At 46.4% G+C, this 16,970-nt stretch overlaps 2 protein-coding genes across 8 annotated transcripts; both read right to left on the reverse strand.

Annotated features, from left to right (window-relative positions):
- Positions 1–2,781: 2,781 nt before the first annotated feature.
- LOC101078260 (fibulin-1) lies at positions 2,782–9,324 on the reverse strand. 5 transcript variants are annotated; one of them, XR_003885735.1, is made up of 19 exons: positions 9,120–9,324; positions 8,906–9,035; positions 8,288–8,423; positions 8,061–8,202; positions 7,915–7,968; positions 7,693–7,782; positions 7,229–7,366; positions 6,974–7,111; positions 6,758–6,901; positions 6,550–6,672; positions 6,339–6,461; positions 6,147–6,266; positions 5,934–6,065; positions 5,733–5,856; positions 4,159–4,301; positions 3,947–4,087; positions 3,704–3,866; positions 3,491–3,610; positions 2,782–3,226 (listed from the first exon to the last, which is right to left on the reverse strand). XR_003885735.1 is itself a non-coding variant. In XM_011613479.2 (18 exons), the coding sequence occupies exons 1-17, from the start codon at positions 9,226–9,228 to the stop codon at positions 3,736–3,738; spliced, it is 2,118 nt and encodes a 705-aa protein (XP_011611781.2). In that variant the 5' UTR covers positions 9,229–9,324; the 3' UTR covers positions 2,782–3,610; positions 3,704–3,735. The 5 variants fall into 5 exon arrangements, 3 of the variants coding, with proteins under 3 accessions (XP_011611781.2, XP_011611780.2, XP_011611782.2); XR_003885734.1 differs by having other exon boundaries at positions 3,491–3,866; XM_011613479.2 differs by having other exon boundaries at positions 2,782–3,610.
- A 405-nt stretch (positions 9,325–9,729) lies between these two features.
- On the reverse strand, positions 9,730–16,840 carry trim24 (tripartite motif containing 24). Of its 3 annotated transcripts, none has more exons than XM_029825556.1 (19): positions 16,169–16,840; positions 15,612–15,730; positions 15,353–15,500; positions 15,050–15,182; positions 14,860–14,976; positions 14,624–14,738; positions 14,408–14,554; positions 14,108–14,222; positions 13,478–13,620; positions 13,144–13,359; positions 12,964–13,050; positions 12,744–12,882; positions 12,600–12,657; positions 12,209–12,365; positions 11,758–12,101; positions 11,574–11,679; positions 11,412–11,486; positions 11,136–11,291; positions 9,730–11,062 (listed from the first exon to the last, which is right to left on the reverse strand). In XM_029825556.1, the coding sequence occupies exons 1-19, from the start codon at positions 16,437–16,439 to the stop codon at positions 10,559–10,561; spliced, it is 3,150 nt and encodes a 1,049-aa protein (XP_029681416.1). In that variant the 5' UTR covers positions 16,440–16,840; the 3' UTR covers positions 9,730–10,558. The 3 variants fall into 3 exon arrangements, with proteins under 3 accessions (XP_029681416.1, XP_011611778.2, XP_029681415.1); XM_011613476.2 differs by having other exon boundaries at positions 12,242–12,365; positions 13,144–13,380; XM_029825555.1 differs by having other exon boundaries at positions 13,144–13,380.
- Between the last annotated feature and the right edge of the window lie 130 nt (positions 16,841–16,970).

Here is a 16,970-nt window from a genome sequence, read left to right on the forward strand (position 1 = left end):
TGACACACAGGAAATATATATGAGAATGAAAAGGCCTGATCCTGGCAACAATGCCAGGGACGGTCGCAGTTGTGCAGCGCGTTCATTAGGCCGATTCATTGAGTCTCTCCTTTAGCGCTGCCAGCATTACAGGCCTGAATAGGTGCAGATGGTGGGCAGGGGAGGCTGGGAGGCCTGTTGTTAGAATGGAAGTTAGTGGCGGCCCCGGCTACAAGAGGTAGTTTGTCGCTGGATTATGCTGCGGTGATGTCAGCCTTTGTTTTGTTCAGCTAAAATGACTCACAGCCATGTAAATGCTAAAAATGAAGCGCTCCTCGCACACACTTCCAGTCGCACCTTCTGAAAACCGAAGAACAGCGTGATTGTGGGTCAGGGAGGAAGGCTCCCTCCCTCTTCATCTCTCAAAGCGAGGCTCCGCCCACCGCTGTCCTCCCGCGCTCCCGTCGCTCGACCCTCCCGCCCTATCCCCTTTCCACATGACATCATCGGCACATCTGTCGTTCCAACAGGGTGCTGGTGACACAGACAGGCCACTAAATTAGCAGAGCACCATCATTCCTGCTTTGTCACTGTCACTTTTACCTCCATCCAGCATCTTTCCAAAGGCGTTGATCCCTCGCTCCTCCCTCGCCCCTCCCTCGCCGCGTTACATCCTGTAGCCGTCTGGGTAAATCTCAGCATTCCGACAATGCAGCAACAGATTTGAACAGGCAGGAAACAGCCGTTTAACTAAATGGTCCGTGGGCCCGACCTCGGCCTTGACCCGTGTGATTGTGAGCAAACGCGCTCAGTGAGGTCGGCGCTGATGCGATGTGACTCCTAACGCGTTATTCTTGTTTGACCTTGTCCGACCCCAGATGTTAGAGAGCCTGCTGTGTGTGAAGAGGTCAGAGTTGAAGCAAATGGCTTGTTTGTGTGAGAAAGAGGAAGATGAAGAGATAAGGGAGGCAATTTGAGGACTTTTTTTTTAACGTTTCGGAACATTTAGCGACAAGTATACTAAAAATATAATAAATATACAGTAATTACCGTGTAGAGATGTAGGATAAAACTGGGATCAAACATCTGCACTGGGGTAATAATCCAAAGTGATGGAAATGGGAAAAAACACTATTCAGAAATGAACAGTTTCCTTTAGAAAATGATTTCCCTCCTTTTAACACAGGAAACTTTCAGGTCCCCACCAGACTTGGAGTATTTTCCTTTTCTGTCACCTGTTTTTATGAGAATGCGCTAAATGAAATTAGATAAGTTGTTTAAACAGCTCCAACATGTATGATAAGAAGCCTTTGCTGTCAGTTCTCCACACTCTCAAAGAGTTTAACAGCAAACAACAGATGGGATCTGAATTCAGGATTACACAGGGGGATCAGGGGTTTTATAACAGCAAGCAAAGCTACGAAAAAACACTGTGTTTGAATAAGTAATGTTAATTTCTTATTAATGCAAATTAATGGAATGTATACGGCATTATAAGATTCAAACACAAATGACATCTTAAATGTGGCAAAATCAAATGTAGATATATACTATGAACAGCTAACCTAATGATGGTTTCACACTAATGTGACCGAATATGGAAAATTAGAACTATTGTGGCTATGTGGACAGCAGGAAGGAACTAAGATGGACACTAGGAAACAGTCCACTGTTGGGTCTCTGGAACTCTTGCCCCCCCCCCCCCCCCCCCCCACACACACACACACACACACCTCACAGCTCTCGAAGCCACTTTCATCCACTCCTTTTAAGGTTGATTCTGAGTTCTGCAGTAAACATTCGGCTCATTTAACCTCAAAGAAAACGATGAGACTGCAACACTGTCCGTGAAAAGCACATAAGAAAGCACCAGTGCACATTACAAAAGAGTGCACAATAGCTGCTCGAGTCATAGCATGAAAAGAAAACCGAGCTGGCGTTAAAGAGACACGCCTGCACCGAAGCAGAAGAGGGTGACCTGCAGAGCCTCCTTCTCTGGGGTTTTGTCTCCCCCTACAGGCAACAAAGTGCAACAACAGGCCAAACATTCACACTGGTTCGGACTCATCACTCAGGTAAAACAAGCTTTGTCATTAAGTGCAGCACTTTTCCTCCATTGTCTTCAGTGTTTGCAACTCTGAATGTGTTCTGACAGGAAAAACATTAAATGTCTCTACGTAGCTGGAATATATTTGGACATTTGTTCGCCTCATGATGCCGCGAAGAAAAATGTTTTGCCTTTAAACTGAACTCAAACGCGTTCAAGATGCTCACAAGCAGTTATTGACTTTTTTCTGCAGCATGGAAGCAATTTCCTCCCGTCGGCTTTGCTCGGTTTCATTGGATGTTCAATTTTAGGGGTGTAAATTAGATCAATTACAGACGTTTCTTTTATTGGTGGAGTAAATGCTGTCTTGCTTGTTCTGCCCAATGATTTTATTCCTTAACAGCAATATTACATAACTGTCTCAAAGGGGCCATAGTTCAGCTTTTTCATCCCACACAACTCCGGTTGTTTTACCGAAGAAAAAACCCATTTCAATCATTAATGAACACTTTTCTTCAGAATCAAATCTGGTAATTGGTGGCAAGGAAATATGCACTTGATCATCTGTCCACTTTGGGAATACAGCTCTAAAACTCTTCTGTCTTTAAAGATTCTCTGAACAGAACACGACTCACCTCCCCTTCAATATCAAAGGGTCTTTGAGAGGACCAGCATAAATGGTGCCACATTTTCAGCCTGATTTCAACCTGCCACAGACCCTCTGCAACAAATTCAAAGAGACACAACAAGCTTAAAAAGACGTATCTTTACAATGTTTAATATTTCAAACTGCAGCAGAGCCTTTTCCCAACGTGTCCGGTTGAATGACAACAGATGAAGCCGGACATACAGTTAGTGTGAGTTCTGGCAGTTGGCTGTTTAAGACGCTTAAATAAACCAACATCCTTGATTTAATCGAGAAGAGAATCGTAATAAATGACTTTTCCCCCAGAATGAATCGTCCCGTAACGCGTTGGTAGAAGCTTTTAAACCTCCGGGGACAGTTTTTCACTTATAATTTTAATTTAAACGTTTAACTACAAGAAACTTTAGCATTCCTAAAGTCCTATTTGTGAGATGATGTATTTGTCATGTTTGTGGAACATTCTGAGTTGGGGTTATGGCAAAACATTCAAGTGCTTCAACCATTTTGGAGCGTTCTTGGTCACGTGACTCTCCGCTCCCAAAGGCTTGTATTTCCTGCATAAGCACATAGAATTATATAATATTTATTGTTCAATTTTAACAATGTAAATTTGTACAAGATGTTCCTGAAAATATATTTAAAACAACTCAGGAACAATAAACGCATAACAGAATAAAGTTTAATTTTATGTACACATTATCATCATTATTAATATTTATCACTAGTAACTACTAACTATCGCTAACTCAAACCAACTTGGTACAAAGACGCAATCACATCAATTAACAAAAGAATTTATCACATTAACAAGAAAGTACTTGGTTTCCCTCCTATGAAGTTGCTTAGTCGGAAGGTTTCTGGTTCAAGACCTGGTTTTGGGATGGTTTTAGAGCACTGCCGAGGTACCCTTGAGCAAGGTATCGGATCCCCAACTCCTTCTGTGGGATTAACGTCTAAACATCAGCTTTACTCTTAAAGGCACCTTTATTTAGCTCGCTACAAAATATATCTGATGAGAGGTTAAACCGCACGTGTTGCATCGTCACTTCTCATCTCAGAGGGATCAATCTGAAATAAAGATGTAAATGAAAACAGTGTTGTAATGAGAAATGAGTCCCGACTTGACATAGTTCACCGCCACTTGCAACACCAGGTCCATGGGTCCGATGATGGGTTTCACCTGCTGGATCACACCTGAAAAGAGGACACAGCTGGGTGTCAGAGACAAGAATTCCGCTGCCCTCGGACCTCGTTTCCACCCATTTCCTTCCTACCCATGATCATCCCCTGGTGAGCTCGCTTGTGAGCCTCGAAAGAGGACTCGGCGTCCGTGAAGATGATATCGAAGAAGATGTCGGTGGCGTCGGATTGAGGAGAGGTTTTGAACGCCGTACTGGTCTGCATGTAAATTATATCTGAAGGAAGAAGCGTTTAGTGTTCACAAAGTGGGAGCTTAAACGGACCTTTCAACGGTTCCCCTCCTCACCCTCTGGCTCAGTCAAATCCGTGATGGTTGGCAGCGACAGGCTGGTGTAGGTGATGAGGTGGGCGAGGTCACTTTGGCACGTTTGGTCATGGGGACGGCAGTGCTTCATGCAGCGTACAAAGACTAAATGATCCTTTTTGGATCTGCAAAAGATGAAAACGGGTTTGAAATCGGACACTAAGGATGCAAATAACTGCACCAAACACCCTCGTGAGAAAGGCCAAAGCAATACCTGGAGACTTCCATCCTTGGTTAATCAATGGTCAACAGAACACGCGTGGCGTTCTCAACGTGGAGATGAGAGTCCAAGTCATTTTTCACTGGACAGAACTGAGCACTCATCCAGGCTCTGATCTGGGGCCATTAGGCCAAAACTGACTTGACATCTTTGCTGAGCTTCCAACCAAGCTCATGGATCAAAACGCCACATTATACATCAGAAGAATGCCGACAGCACATAAACTAGAATAAAAGCTGAAATGTTGCAGAAAGCTGTGACGGATGCCTGTGAATGACTGGTAAAATAGGGCAGATATCTGAATTCATATAATTTATTTCCGAATATAGAGATTAAACATGTCTACGACACAGGTGTAATCAGCAAGAAACGGGCCCAGTCTAGAGGTCAACGCATCCAAGGTTCTTACACAGAAAGGAAACACTAAGAAGAGAGTGTCTTCCTAAACACACAACTACGGTGATAACGTCAGGAAAACACGTCTCCACAGCCATATCGCATTAGGTCAACTATCAAATCCAACTGACGCAACTTAAACGAGCATTTTAACACAATCTAAAATTTAATGTGGACTACACAAATGAGGTTGGTTTGTTATTAGCTGCATTAACGACATAGCCGGGTTTTTGTTCTTGGAAGGATGAATAACCATCCTTAATAATAAGGTGTGAATGGTACTTTTCCTTTCAATTCAAAGGTGTCTAGTAGGGGAATGGTTGGGAGGGTCGGATGGACAGCTCGTTGGTCCCAAACAGAGCGATCTTTGCCACATACAGGTGTGTGTCGCCATAGCGAGTCAACCTCAACTCCACCGTCAGGGAGATGTCTCGGGGTTGGGATAAGGCACGGCGGAGGAAGATTTCTCCCCCGTGCGCCTGGTGCTTGACGCCAAAGTATCCCGCTTTGTTTCCAGAGATTACAGTGAGCAAGAGTTTGTCTCCCGGCACAGAACGGGAGGGTCCCATTCGGAAAACAACGGACGGAACGGGGGTGTTGATGGGGAAGCTGATGTTGTAGAAGGAGATTCTCAGCGGGAGAGATAAGCACGAGGCAGGGTCCTGCGTGAACTTGCAAGTCACACGCGCGCAATGGCTGGAAGGGAAAAAAAACGACACGCTCATTGGTTGGAGGGCGGAGGGAGGCGCATGCGTGGACGGACGGAGGGAGAGAAAATGGACGGAAACGTTCAACCAAACCCCGGAGGAAAAGAACAAGAGCATGCCAGGGTCAGTCCCACACCACAGGAGGTCGGGTAAGGTTCAGAAATCAGGCCAAACTAGGGTGATGTACCACGCTCGCCCCGAGGAGAACAGAGCCGACGGAAACGGGCACTCACCCTCTCGCTACTTCCTGGAAATCTTCTGGACAGGTGAAGGACAAACAGCGAAATCCCCCCTGGATGTTGAAGCAGCTGTCAGAGGCGGAACAGGTGTGGATCCCTGCAGCGCACTCGTCGATGTCTGAAATACGAGGAAAGAGCAAAATCAAGGCACTGCCCTGTCATCAACACAAAGAAGGCAGCGGTTTGTCCTCAGACCCTGGCACGTTTGCCCGTTGGGGGCCAGAATGTAACCATCAGGGGGGCAGGAGCAGTAGTAACTGCCCGGGATGTTGGTGCACATGTAGGAACAGGTGTGGACTCCAGAGGGCAGTGCACACTCGTCAACATCTGACAAGAAGAAGAAACCAGCAGTCAGCGCCATCTGATGCAGCCTACCGAGTGGGCGCAGACCCCCGCGGTCAGCGTTACCTTCACAGGTAATCCCGTCAGTGTCACTCAGCTGGTAACCGGGGTGACAATGGCACCAGTAGGAGCCGTAGACGTTGACACAGTTCTGGCTGCAGGGTCTGGCTAAACACTCGTCCAGATCTAACGACAAAGGGACGTTCTTTTCTGAGCATTTAGCATTTGAACCTGCGTCTGGATGAAGGGCGACGTTACCGTCACAGTTGGCGCCATCGTTGGATAACTGGAACCCGGAGGTGCAGCTACACCGGTATGAGCCCTTCGTGTTCTCACATTTGTGAGCGCAGACTCCCTGGTAATACCTGCACTCGTTCACATCTACGCAGGGCACATTGTGAATTCCTCCGCACACACACACACACACACACGCGCGCGACCACGACTTAAATAAATATCCTTGACGCACCTTTGCAACGTTTGGTGCCCTCGTTAAAGAAGAACCCCTCTCTGCATTCGCAGCGGTACGTCCCCACCAGGTTGAGGCAGCCGTGATCGCCGCACACGTTGCCCGTTTCACACTCGTCCATGTCTGTAGGGACGGGAGAAATCACACAGTTGTGTGTGTGTGTGTGTGGGGGCGGGGGCAGAAGCAAAGGTTTCTCCTAACACCGTACCTTCACAGCGCGTGCCGTCCTGGCTGAGATGATAGCCCCGCCCACAGGTGACCCTGTTCCGCCGACAATCGAAGGAGCCATCTGTGTTCACGCAGGTCTCGCCTCTCTGGCACGGGCTGGATTGGGCCACACACTCATTTATATCTATTAAGAGGATAGAAAGTTTGGCGTTACCCCCCCCCAATGCTGGTCAAAGGTCACTGATCCTGAGCTCACCAGCACAGCTGCCAGGAGCATCCTCAATAAAACCAGCCGGGCATGTTTTCACCCTCGAGCACTGGAATGAGCCGGGAGTGTTGGTGCAGAGGAAGTTGGCCCCACAGTTGTGGGTTCCCAAAGTACATTCATCTAGATCTGCAACAGGCAAGGAGGGAAATTAACCAGCTTATTTTTTTCCCCCCCATCCTGGATTAAAAAAACATTTTTGCTGCCCATCTTTTCTGTTTGTTTGTTGTTGTTTGTTTTTTTTACCTTGGCATTTGTTGTCAGATTTAAGCTCGTACCCTGGCTCGCAGCTGGTTCTCTTCCGACAGAGGAAGGACCCCTCCATGTTGATGCACGCTAGACCTTGGAAGCAGTTGTGGGTGCCAACCACACACTCGTCAATATCTGAGGAGAAAGACATGAAGTTTGAAGCGAAATATCAACACGTAGTCATGGATAATAAGCAGAAAGCAACAGATTTTATACTGTAAAACGTTTCCACGCTATTAGAGTTCAACAAAAGGCCTCTGTCGCCCCCTGGCGGCAGGTAGAGGGTACCTAAAATCCCTGCCTTCATGTGTCATCCACGCCGCAACAAAATAACACTAAAAAGCCTTAAGGTGCTTCTTTTTCTGGTTTCCAGCACAACACTGCACTGCAACAGCTATCTTCCTCCACTCGTATTTACTAATTAAATGAAAAAAGACATGAGCTGAAGATAATTTGCTTACCTTCGCAGTTGACACCATCATCTTTAAGCTGAAAACCACTGAAACACCCACAGGTGCCGTTATCTCTGCAGAAATGGGAGCAAGGCGAGCCTGAAGAGAAAGATTTTTAAAAAAAGACGCAGGAGAACATGAAGCTGTTCACTCAGTTCAACCTTCCTTTGACCAAACAACATGCACGGAGTGCTTCAGCTCTTAAAACAATGAGAGAAAATAGAGTTGAACCTGTGCAGTTAACCGGAGGTTTAGCTGTGACCTCCGGGTCTGCCATCATGGGATCTGTGAAAAAAGGCCGATTGGAACTATTTCAATTGCAAAAACCCTGGAAATGTCAGAGGAAAAGGACACAGAAGAGTTAAAAATGTGCTCACCAGTTTTCGATGCTTCCGTCTTGTTAAGGCAGCATTCTTTTGCCGTGTCCGAACACTCGGCGTTCAGGTACAGGTGGCGGAAGTCGCAGCTGAGCGTGTCTCGTGTCGCTATCAGGCCGAGCGTGCAGCAGTCGCAGCATATCTGAGTGGGAAGCAGACAGGGGTTCAAAGGTCAACCCCAGGGGGGGGGGGGCAAACACAAAGATGCCGACGTGGTGGAGGACAACCTTGGAGAGTTTGGCTTCCCAGGGTTCTCCCTCGAAGAAGGGGACCTCACAGGCGCCTTGGTACAGCGCCATGGTGACGCCGTTGTTGCAGAGAAGCTTTTCCCTGGCCGCTGAGCAGCACCGCTCCTGGGCAATCCTGCAAAGCACCGCCCAGAAATGACCGTTTCTCCGCGGCAGCCTGTCCCAAGTGCTCATTTTCAGATACGCTTTGTTTGGTGAGCTTCTGGGTCGTGATGTGTTTGGTCCCGAGGGCTCACCTGGAAGTGCTGACCAGGTGTTCTCTCAGTTTACTGGTCAGCACGTCTCTACTTTGTGTTTAAAATGCCTCGGGGGTGACAACACCTGTGCCTGCTAACACCTGTGCTGACTGCTGGATACATGATGATACATGATACATTTGGAGGTCGGACTGTGTTTGTAACAGATGCAGTGTGAATAAAGTTGATTTGGATGGAATCTCCTGCTTTAAAACACAACATAAAGACTAAAGACAAACTTAAACTTCACATACAAGAGCTAACGAGATTGATAATAATTAATAATGAGTATTTATAGGTCACCTCCACTGAGACTTCACCCGTGTCTCCATAAATCGACTCCTCAGGTGTTGCTGCTTACCTGCACATGTGGCTGGAGGACAAGTTTGGGATGATCGTGCAGTCTTGGCCATGATCTCCCCGATTTCTCCCATCTTGGCAGCACTCGTCCACGGTTGTAAGACGGATTTCCTCAAAGTTGGAAAAAAGGACTGGACAAAATAAAAAGCGACGGCCGTAATCTGTAATTAACTCCAACGCCGCCTCAAATCTTCACAGAAGAACTTGTTTCTCACCATTTCCGCGCAGAACTCCGGGGAGAGAAAACAGGATTATCACCCACAGCGTCATTCCGATTGAAACGGTGTGTCCTTCTAAACATCGATTTAAATGTTTTGGGATCATCGGCGGTCCGACTGCAGCAGTGGAGGGTGAGGGTGTGTGTGTGTGCGCGCGCGCGTGTTTGTGTCCTTCCAGGAGACCCTGCACATCCCAAAGGCTAATTCGAGGTTTGTGGGCGTGACGGGGGCGTGGCCTAGTGCCTCATTTAGATACGTCTGGTAATCGGATTAATTTATTCTGCAGTCGCGCGAGAGCTGTGATGGATGAGAATTATCTAAAAACTTGGTAAAGTTGGGTAAATAAACTCCAAACTCACTGGTCCATAAACTATATATGGATTATTGATAGTTAAAAACGCACCTTTGTAACTTTGGGAACTGACAGAGTTATAAAATATAATGTATTTACACATCCGGTCAACTTTGTGGAACAATATGAACATGTTACTGGCATGAAATCTGCCATTGAAACTTTGAAAAGTGGCAGCATAGTATTTACATGAACTACTAATCCGTTTTAGCTTGTTTTGACCTGTTAAACAATGAATAGTGGGAGGAAGGCAGGAGTTTGTTAACTGTTTATTACAAATAATGTAGTTGGAAGAAGTTTGCTCCAATAATGAGTCCACTGACATGTTTCATGTTGAGTCAATAAATAGTAAAAATGGATCATGGACAAGGAAGAATTCAGTCTGTTCGAACTCTTACAGCTCAAATACATCACATTCCAAATGAGGCCTATCATTTCTCTTCATTGTCAGCTGCACACTCAAAGCATCTCACAACCTAAAAAATAAACTAAAACAATAAGGCTTACCCCTGGTTTTAAATATAATCTCACAGCAGGAGGACAAGGACACGGTCTGAGATGGGAAAGTGTGATTGTTGTCTCCGAGTTATCCTGACGTCTCTCAGTTATCTTGGTTGATAAAGCATGAGAGGATTTTCTGATAACTAAACCAGCGACGCTCGTGGTGTGTGAGGAAACGGTTGGGAATCAGGGCATTTGCAAAAACCACCACAGTAAAATCTCTCAAAAAGGGCTGTAAATAACCAGCACTGAGATGTAGCACTTCCTCTATGCAGATACCACATAAAGCATCCTAGTTTATACGTACAAACGTATAGTTAAAAAAATATTGTACTTGATCATGAGAACATGTGAACTCTTCAGCAGAAACATGGAGGCATTGCAAGCTTTCCATTTCACATGCGTTCCCAACCCTGTTTTAAGATCAGTTCAAGGGGAAATGAACCTTTCCACACTGGTGAAACTGCAACTTTCTACCACCATAAATATTATTCTGCCCATTACTAAACAGTATAGTTTAATAGGACCCCTTTTCCTATTGTAAATATATCAAAACCTGCACCATTGGTACACGTGGAGCCAATTATGCTTCGTTAGGGGTGCCTGAAGGCACTGATGGTTCCTGCTGGTCTTCAGGTGCCTCCTCAGAAACATTTGCAGAAACATCAGGTTTCTTTTCCTTTAAACTGCTGTATTCTGTGGCTGCGGACCCTTCTGATTGGTCCACAGGAGTGTTCTCCTGATCTACAGGAATAAAAGCAGATTCAACCTTTGTCTCTGTTCCGATCCCCTTATCGTTCACATCAATCGGATCCTTTGTTTGTGGCATTTCTTCCTCCTGCGGAGGGAAGTCCTCCTCCACCGGTGGGATGCCTTGTCCCGAGGGGCTTTGTGCTTTAGCGTCAGCGACGGGGGCCGTGCCGGCTACCGCCGCTTCCTCCTCGTCTTCCTCTATCTCGTCCTCCAGTGGTGGGATCATCTGCTCTTCCCTCCCTCCGGGGAAAACCTTGTCGGGATAGATTTGCTTCAGCTGGTCTTCGAAATAGTCCTCCAAGTACATGCCTGCACTGCCCACTTCTGAGGTTATCTGCACGGGAACGTCAGTGCTAATGAGAGCTCAGGAACAAATATAAAGAAACACTCATCATCCAAATATTCACCTTGTAGTATTTTGCACAGTTGGAAAATATGAGCCTGATGTCTGCCACGAAGCTCTCAGGGCTGCTGTAAGAATCACATCCATTTGATTCCAGCTGCTTCTTCACTATTGACAAATCCATCGGGGTCTTGATCAGTTCTTTATACCGTTTGGTCTCCTGGTTCAGGAAAAACAGCCGTTTATTATCACTTATCATAACCTTCTTGACCAAATGTTATTATGTGATGCCTAAGCAGGTGGGACAGTGAAGAAATGGTACAATAAACCAGTGGCATACTGAGGGAGGAGCAGGCTGCTGAAAGTCAGTGCTCAGGTCGTTGCAGAACATGCGGAGCAGCAGATTCTCGCACTTCTGCATTGAGAGAGAGAAAAAAAAAATCCCGTTAGGATGACAAAGCACCTCCAGGAGATGGATGAGGAAAGAGCTGCGTGAACGCACCCGTCTGTCGATGGGTGGGAAGCCTTCAGAGGCGAGGCCTTCTTTGCAGTTGTACTCCATTTCAGGAGAAACCAGGTCCCGACAGAAGGAGCAGAACCATTCTCCACTGTGTGGACACGTTAATGAGAGTTGGAGCTGTATTAAAATGTGACGGGAGGACAAGTTGTTATGTCGCGTCTCTCACCTGGGAGACGCGATGAGCGTTGGGATGTGACAGGTCAGATGAAAAACTTTGGGACATTTGTCACAACAGAGGAGCTCCCCTCCGTTCTGGCAGACGGCGCACCAGTCCTCGTTGGGGTCTTCTTCCGGTGCGGCCCTCTTTTCCGCCTCCGGCTGTGCCGCCGACTCCGACTGTGCCGCCGACTCCGACTGTGCCGCCGACTCCGACGGTTGCGTGTTCATGGCTTTGGTTTTGGATCTTGCCGGCGGCGGCGGTGTTTTGGGGGGCACTTTTTGCTGCTGTCGAGGCTTCGACTTTGCCCCCGTGCTGCTGTCGGGGAGGCTGGAGCCTGTAGTTAATTTCACCTCCAAGGAAAATAAATCATTCATTTCATTCTTCCTGCACAAAAGTGTCTCAACGATCATCACCTACATGCCACAGGCTGCTTTAAAATAATACGTTTCTAGGACACCTTGGCCTCCAGTGGGTTTAGTAATTCCCTTACAAAATGAACCTCTTCCTCGTCCTCTGGTTCGTCCTTGATGACAATGACGGGACCTGGCGAGGTCTTCCTCCGACGCTTGGCTGAGGGGGCAGACGAAGTCTCCAAACTGGGGTTCCAGCATGTCCTTTAAAGAAATATTTCAAGAGTGAGAACACGGGAAAGCTCTGGCCGTGACATAGTTCCAAGAAGCCATTCTCGACCTTGGTATTTTTTTTTTTATGTTGGTCCTCTGAATATTAGAGAGCATTATCAGTAGGGATAACAACCAGTTGATATGTACATAATAATGATATTTGTGAGACAGAAGCCCATAATTTAAGTCTTGAGAGCAAAATCTCCGACAGCCTTTAAATCTCACCCTGTGCTTCTGTCTGAAGATGATGGCTTGGCACTCGGCGAGCTTTGTCTCACTTGAACTTGAAAGGAGAGAAGAAAAGTTTCATTTATTTTTAACGCTGATATAAGAGCCTGTGTGTGTCACTCTGAGAGCGGTGGTGCTGACCGGGTTTGTTCGACATCGTGCTGAACTTGTCAGCAACGGCAGGCCCAACGCTGGCAGGGAAACTTGGTTTGGGAAGAGAGATGGAGATGGAGGGGAAAGAGCCACCGCCCTCGCTCCGCCTCAGTAGGGTCGTCTCCCGCTGCGGAAAACCCAAAATAGGGGTCATTTATTCCATTTAACTGTTAAAGCAAAAAGAAACACCCCTTTGCCTCTAACCGACCTGTTGTAGCGGCATTTGGGTTCCTCCAGGTGTAAGATGCACAGATTTTGGAGGAAAGTTGGAACTATTGATGAGCTCTTTCAGAGACTGGAGGAAGAAAAATCAACAAGATTTTAAAAAGGTGTTTGAGGCCAACGTGTCATTCTGCAAATAGAACGTGTTCACATTGCACCAACTGACCTGCGTCGCTGGGAATCCAGAGTTCTGGACCAAAGACGATGTGGGGCTCCTGGTGTTGGGCTGGGCGCTTCCGTACTTCCGCACTGGCTGGCTCAAACTTTGGGAGGGGGAGGAGGGACCGAGGATCGGCCTGGTCGGTGGCGGAAGTCCAGGGGGTCCGGGGAGCCTGGTGTTCTGATGCCAGGACCAGTGATTTGGATGTGGCTGTCTGTGAAGCTGTTGGGAAATCTTATCAACCTTGGACAGAGGAATAAATGCATACATAACTGGCGCTTAGTGAAACGGTCCTTTCGTGCTTCTGGCTCCAAGTACCGATGGTGGAGAAAAGTCCTACCTGCATCTGGAGCTGAGCCAGAGTGCTCTGTCGCTGCTGAGACACTGAGCCCGAGAGGCCTGGAGGGGGGGCTTCGGTGCGAGGACCCTGCTGGTGGTTGGTGGACATTGGCCAGCCTGGGGACTTTTCCACCATCAGAGTACCTGAAGTAAATAAACCATTTATTAAAAAACCAACCCTTTAACTGAACTTGTCTTAAGAGGAGCCGCAGATGCCTGTAGGAACAAAATAACAAAAATAGATTCAAACATCAACAGTGAGATCAAGCTTTTTGTTTGAAACGTAATGATTTTTTTCTTTTTTTTTTTTAAGTTAAGCGCAATTACAGACGTGCCAGAAATCAGCAGGACGTCCTGCAGGCATTTTGAAATTGAAACACGAAGCACAGGACATAATGACACAATGGTGATATGGAGCTGATTATGATAAATGAGAGGACAAGATTAGGCTGAGACAGAAACCAGGACGCTGTTTAAAAAAAAGCAGCCCCTTCTTTGTTAAAGTGTTAAAGTCCTGTTGAGTATTTTTATCATTGAGGAATGAAAAGTAATGTTTTATATGACTTCACAATGAGCATCAAGTAGCTGGAAACCAGGAATGTTCTTTGAATCCAGGCAACACCGGTCTTACCGAGATCCAAGTTGGAGGCCCAGAATCCAGAGCGACACTGAAAGCGGACTAAATTCTGAGGGACGATGGAGGGACTACAGCTGGCTCTCATCAGATAATGAATCTGAAAAATGATCTTGGAGACAAAGAGAGATTTCAAAAGTCAGGCATGTGACTCAAGCGAGAGGCGGGGATGCAGCAGACGGGGTTTGATGGTCACGGGTGACGTGCTGCAGCAGAAACAGCTGTTTGACCCTGTTTCTCCCAAGTCGTCAGCGTATCCACCAACCAGATTGAATTTCTAGAAGCAGTGGTACGCACCAGTCTCTTGCAGTACAGCAGGGCCGTCCCGCTCTGGCTGCCTGTAGCCCATTTGGTAAATCTGATCACGTGGTCCAGTTGCCTCATCAGGGAGTTGACATCATCTTGTTGCTTCTTCAAACTTGAGTTATGGTCCTTCGTCAGTGTCTTACAACAAAGCTCAGCATGAGTTTACAGTCACTCTCAACATCTGATGCTTGTGGTTATTATCCGTACCTCCAAATGGTTCAGCAGAATCTTGCCCTTCCTGTTGATCTCCATTATTAAGTTACAGATGGACTTTTTTATTTCATTCGTGACGGATTTCCGATTTTCTTCAACTTGCTGGAGTCTGAGAGAAATTCCAGCAGAACATAATTTAAACTTTTCAAACTACCCCAAGTGAACCCATCAACAAAACTGATTTTCTCATTAGGGCAATTAAAAGGGAAAGAAACCCTGGCTATGAGTACCCTTTGCTGATGTAGCTGGACATCTCTTCGATTCCTTTTCTTTTCTCCTGCAATTGGTGGGTCATGTTCTCCAGGTAATGTCTGTGGTTCTTGTACGCATCCTCCAAAAACTGGTAACTGCAAATGAAAACCACGCTGGTTCGGCAACACAGGCAACATTTCCCACTGAGAGGACAAAAGCTCAGCATACTTATGGTCCTTGTGCTTCAGCAGCTGACAGTCCCGGCAGGTCAGTCGGTCGCATGTCTCGCAGAACAACTTCAGCGGCTCCTGCTTGTGGATGTCACAGAACACGGGCTTCTGAGTGGACATGCCGACTGTCTCTGAGGAGAGCGACGAGTCAGAAAACAAAGAAACAAATATGTTACATCAACATAACTTCTCAGACTATACCTGCCACCAATATCTACTGGACATTATCCAGTTATTACAGTAATAACAGTCACTACAGTAGAGTGAATAAACGTCTAAGCTAGGATTTGTACTTCACTACCTGGAGACATCTCTTCCTTCTGGCGTATGGTGTGATCCCTGGTAAACTTGACCCTTTGGTGGGCCTCGATACACGTTACACACAGGAACTCAACACACTCCACGCAGTAACCCGTCGCCTCTGTGTTGTCATCACAGCTCATACACATCTATGAAGTGGGGGGGAAAAAAAGATTTTTGAGGAAGAAATCTCTTGAGGGTTTACAATAACAAGGTGCTGGAAGATGAGCAGTTCTGGGTGCGATACATAAATGGCCAACCTGGCTGGTTTTCTCAACAGTGCTGCTCGGAACCTCTGCAGAATCCTTGACAAAGAAGTTATCCAATATATCCACCTCCCGGCATTCTTGCATACACACTGGACATCGAACGGCACCGTCTGGAGCAAAAATCACCGTTTGTCGGTATGGTTACGAGGTGATAAATTGACACACATAAATGGAAGAAAAACTTATGTCATATAGAGAGTTTAATCAAAGACCGTGGCTGTATCAGCTTGGAAATGATTCCATTATTTTATCTGTACATTGTGTAAATCATTTGTCCAGTTCCTTAAGGATGAATTGTGTTCACATTGCTCTTTATCAGGGTACCATAACAAAAAGTACATGATTTAGTCTGATACACTTTTACAGGCGGCATTAACTGGAATCCACTTGCAGTTACCCTGAATCAGTGGTACAATGTGGTGGGTTTTGTGAGGGTTATGGGCAAATACCATCACAGATATGTTGTTAGTACAATTGTTATAGCATGCTGCAAGCGGTCATATCAGTTCTCCTTCAGGTTAGTGAGAGATAGAAGGCACGGTTCTTACATGCTTTGTTGATGTCGACGTGACCTATTGAGTCCTGTCTCGGATCTGCATTCCTGTGGGGTGCGGGGACACACCGCTTGCAGAAGGAGTGAAGACACGGCAAGAGTTTGGGCTCCCTGTTGTTGAAGCTCAACTTACAGATAGGACATGTGTCCATCAGCTCGAATGTACTTTGCTGCTTCGTCCTCTCATCCTCTGCTGGCAAACTCTCTGCCTCGTTTTCCACAATAATAACAAAATCATCGGCATCGGTGTTAGCGTTTACATCCATTTTATGGTCCGGTACTTGCAACCCGGTCCAGTCAATAGATACAACGTTGGGAATGGGCACCGGAAACCCTATATGTTTCCCCACTTACATGGAACATAAATACCTACAACTGTTAAAGAATAGGCATCTCTGCAGAGGCGTGTGATTGTTTCTGATGAGGAAGCTAATGTAGCAACGTTGCTAATACTATTATATATTCGACAAATTATAAACTATCTCCCAGGCTTGCGGCGGTTCCTATTTAAACCGACTATATAAAAAACGAAAATCCGTCTGAAAACGCTTGTTAACCTCAACACACAAAACACGGAGGTCGGTTTTTACGTTGAAATTGCGAGCATCTGTGAATAATTTACCCAAAACACAAGTGAATTTACCCAGGAGGCACCGCGTTAAACTACGGCAGCCGGTTGAGGCCAAATTCTTCTTCGTCTGTTTTATGGCGATTGGCAAAGAGCTTGTTTGAGCTCCCCCACCTTCTTGACAGAAGTGGATGCAGACTGCAATCGGGTCAAAATCCTCTAACTAAAC

The sequence above is a fragment of the Takifugu rubripes genome, chromosome 18, assembly GCF_901000725.2.
Source record: "Takifugu rubripes chromosome 18, fTakRub1.2, whole genome shotgun sequence".
NCBI classification, from domain to species: Eukaryota; Metazoa; Chordata; class Actinopteri; order Tetraodontiformes; family Tetraodontidae; genus Takifugu; species Takifugu rubripes.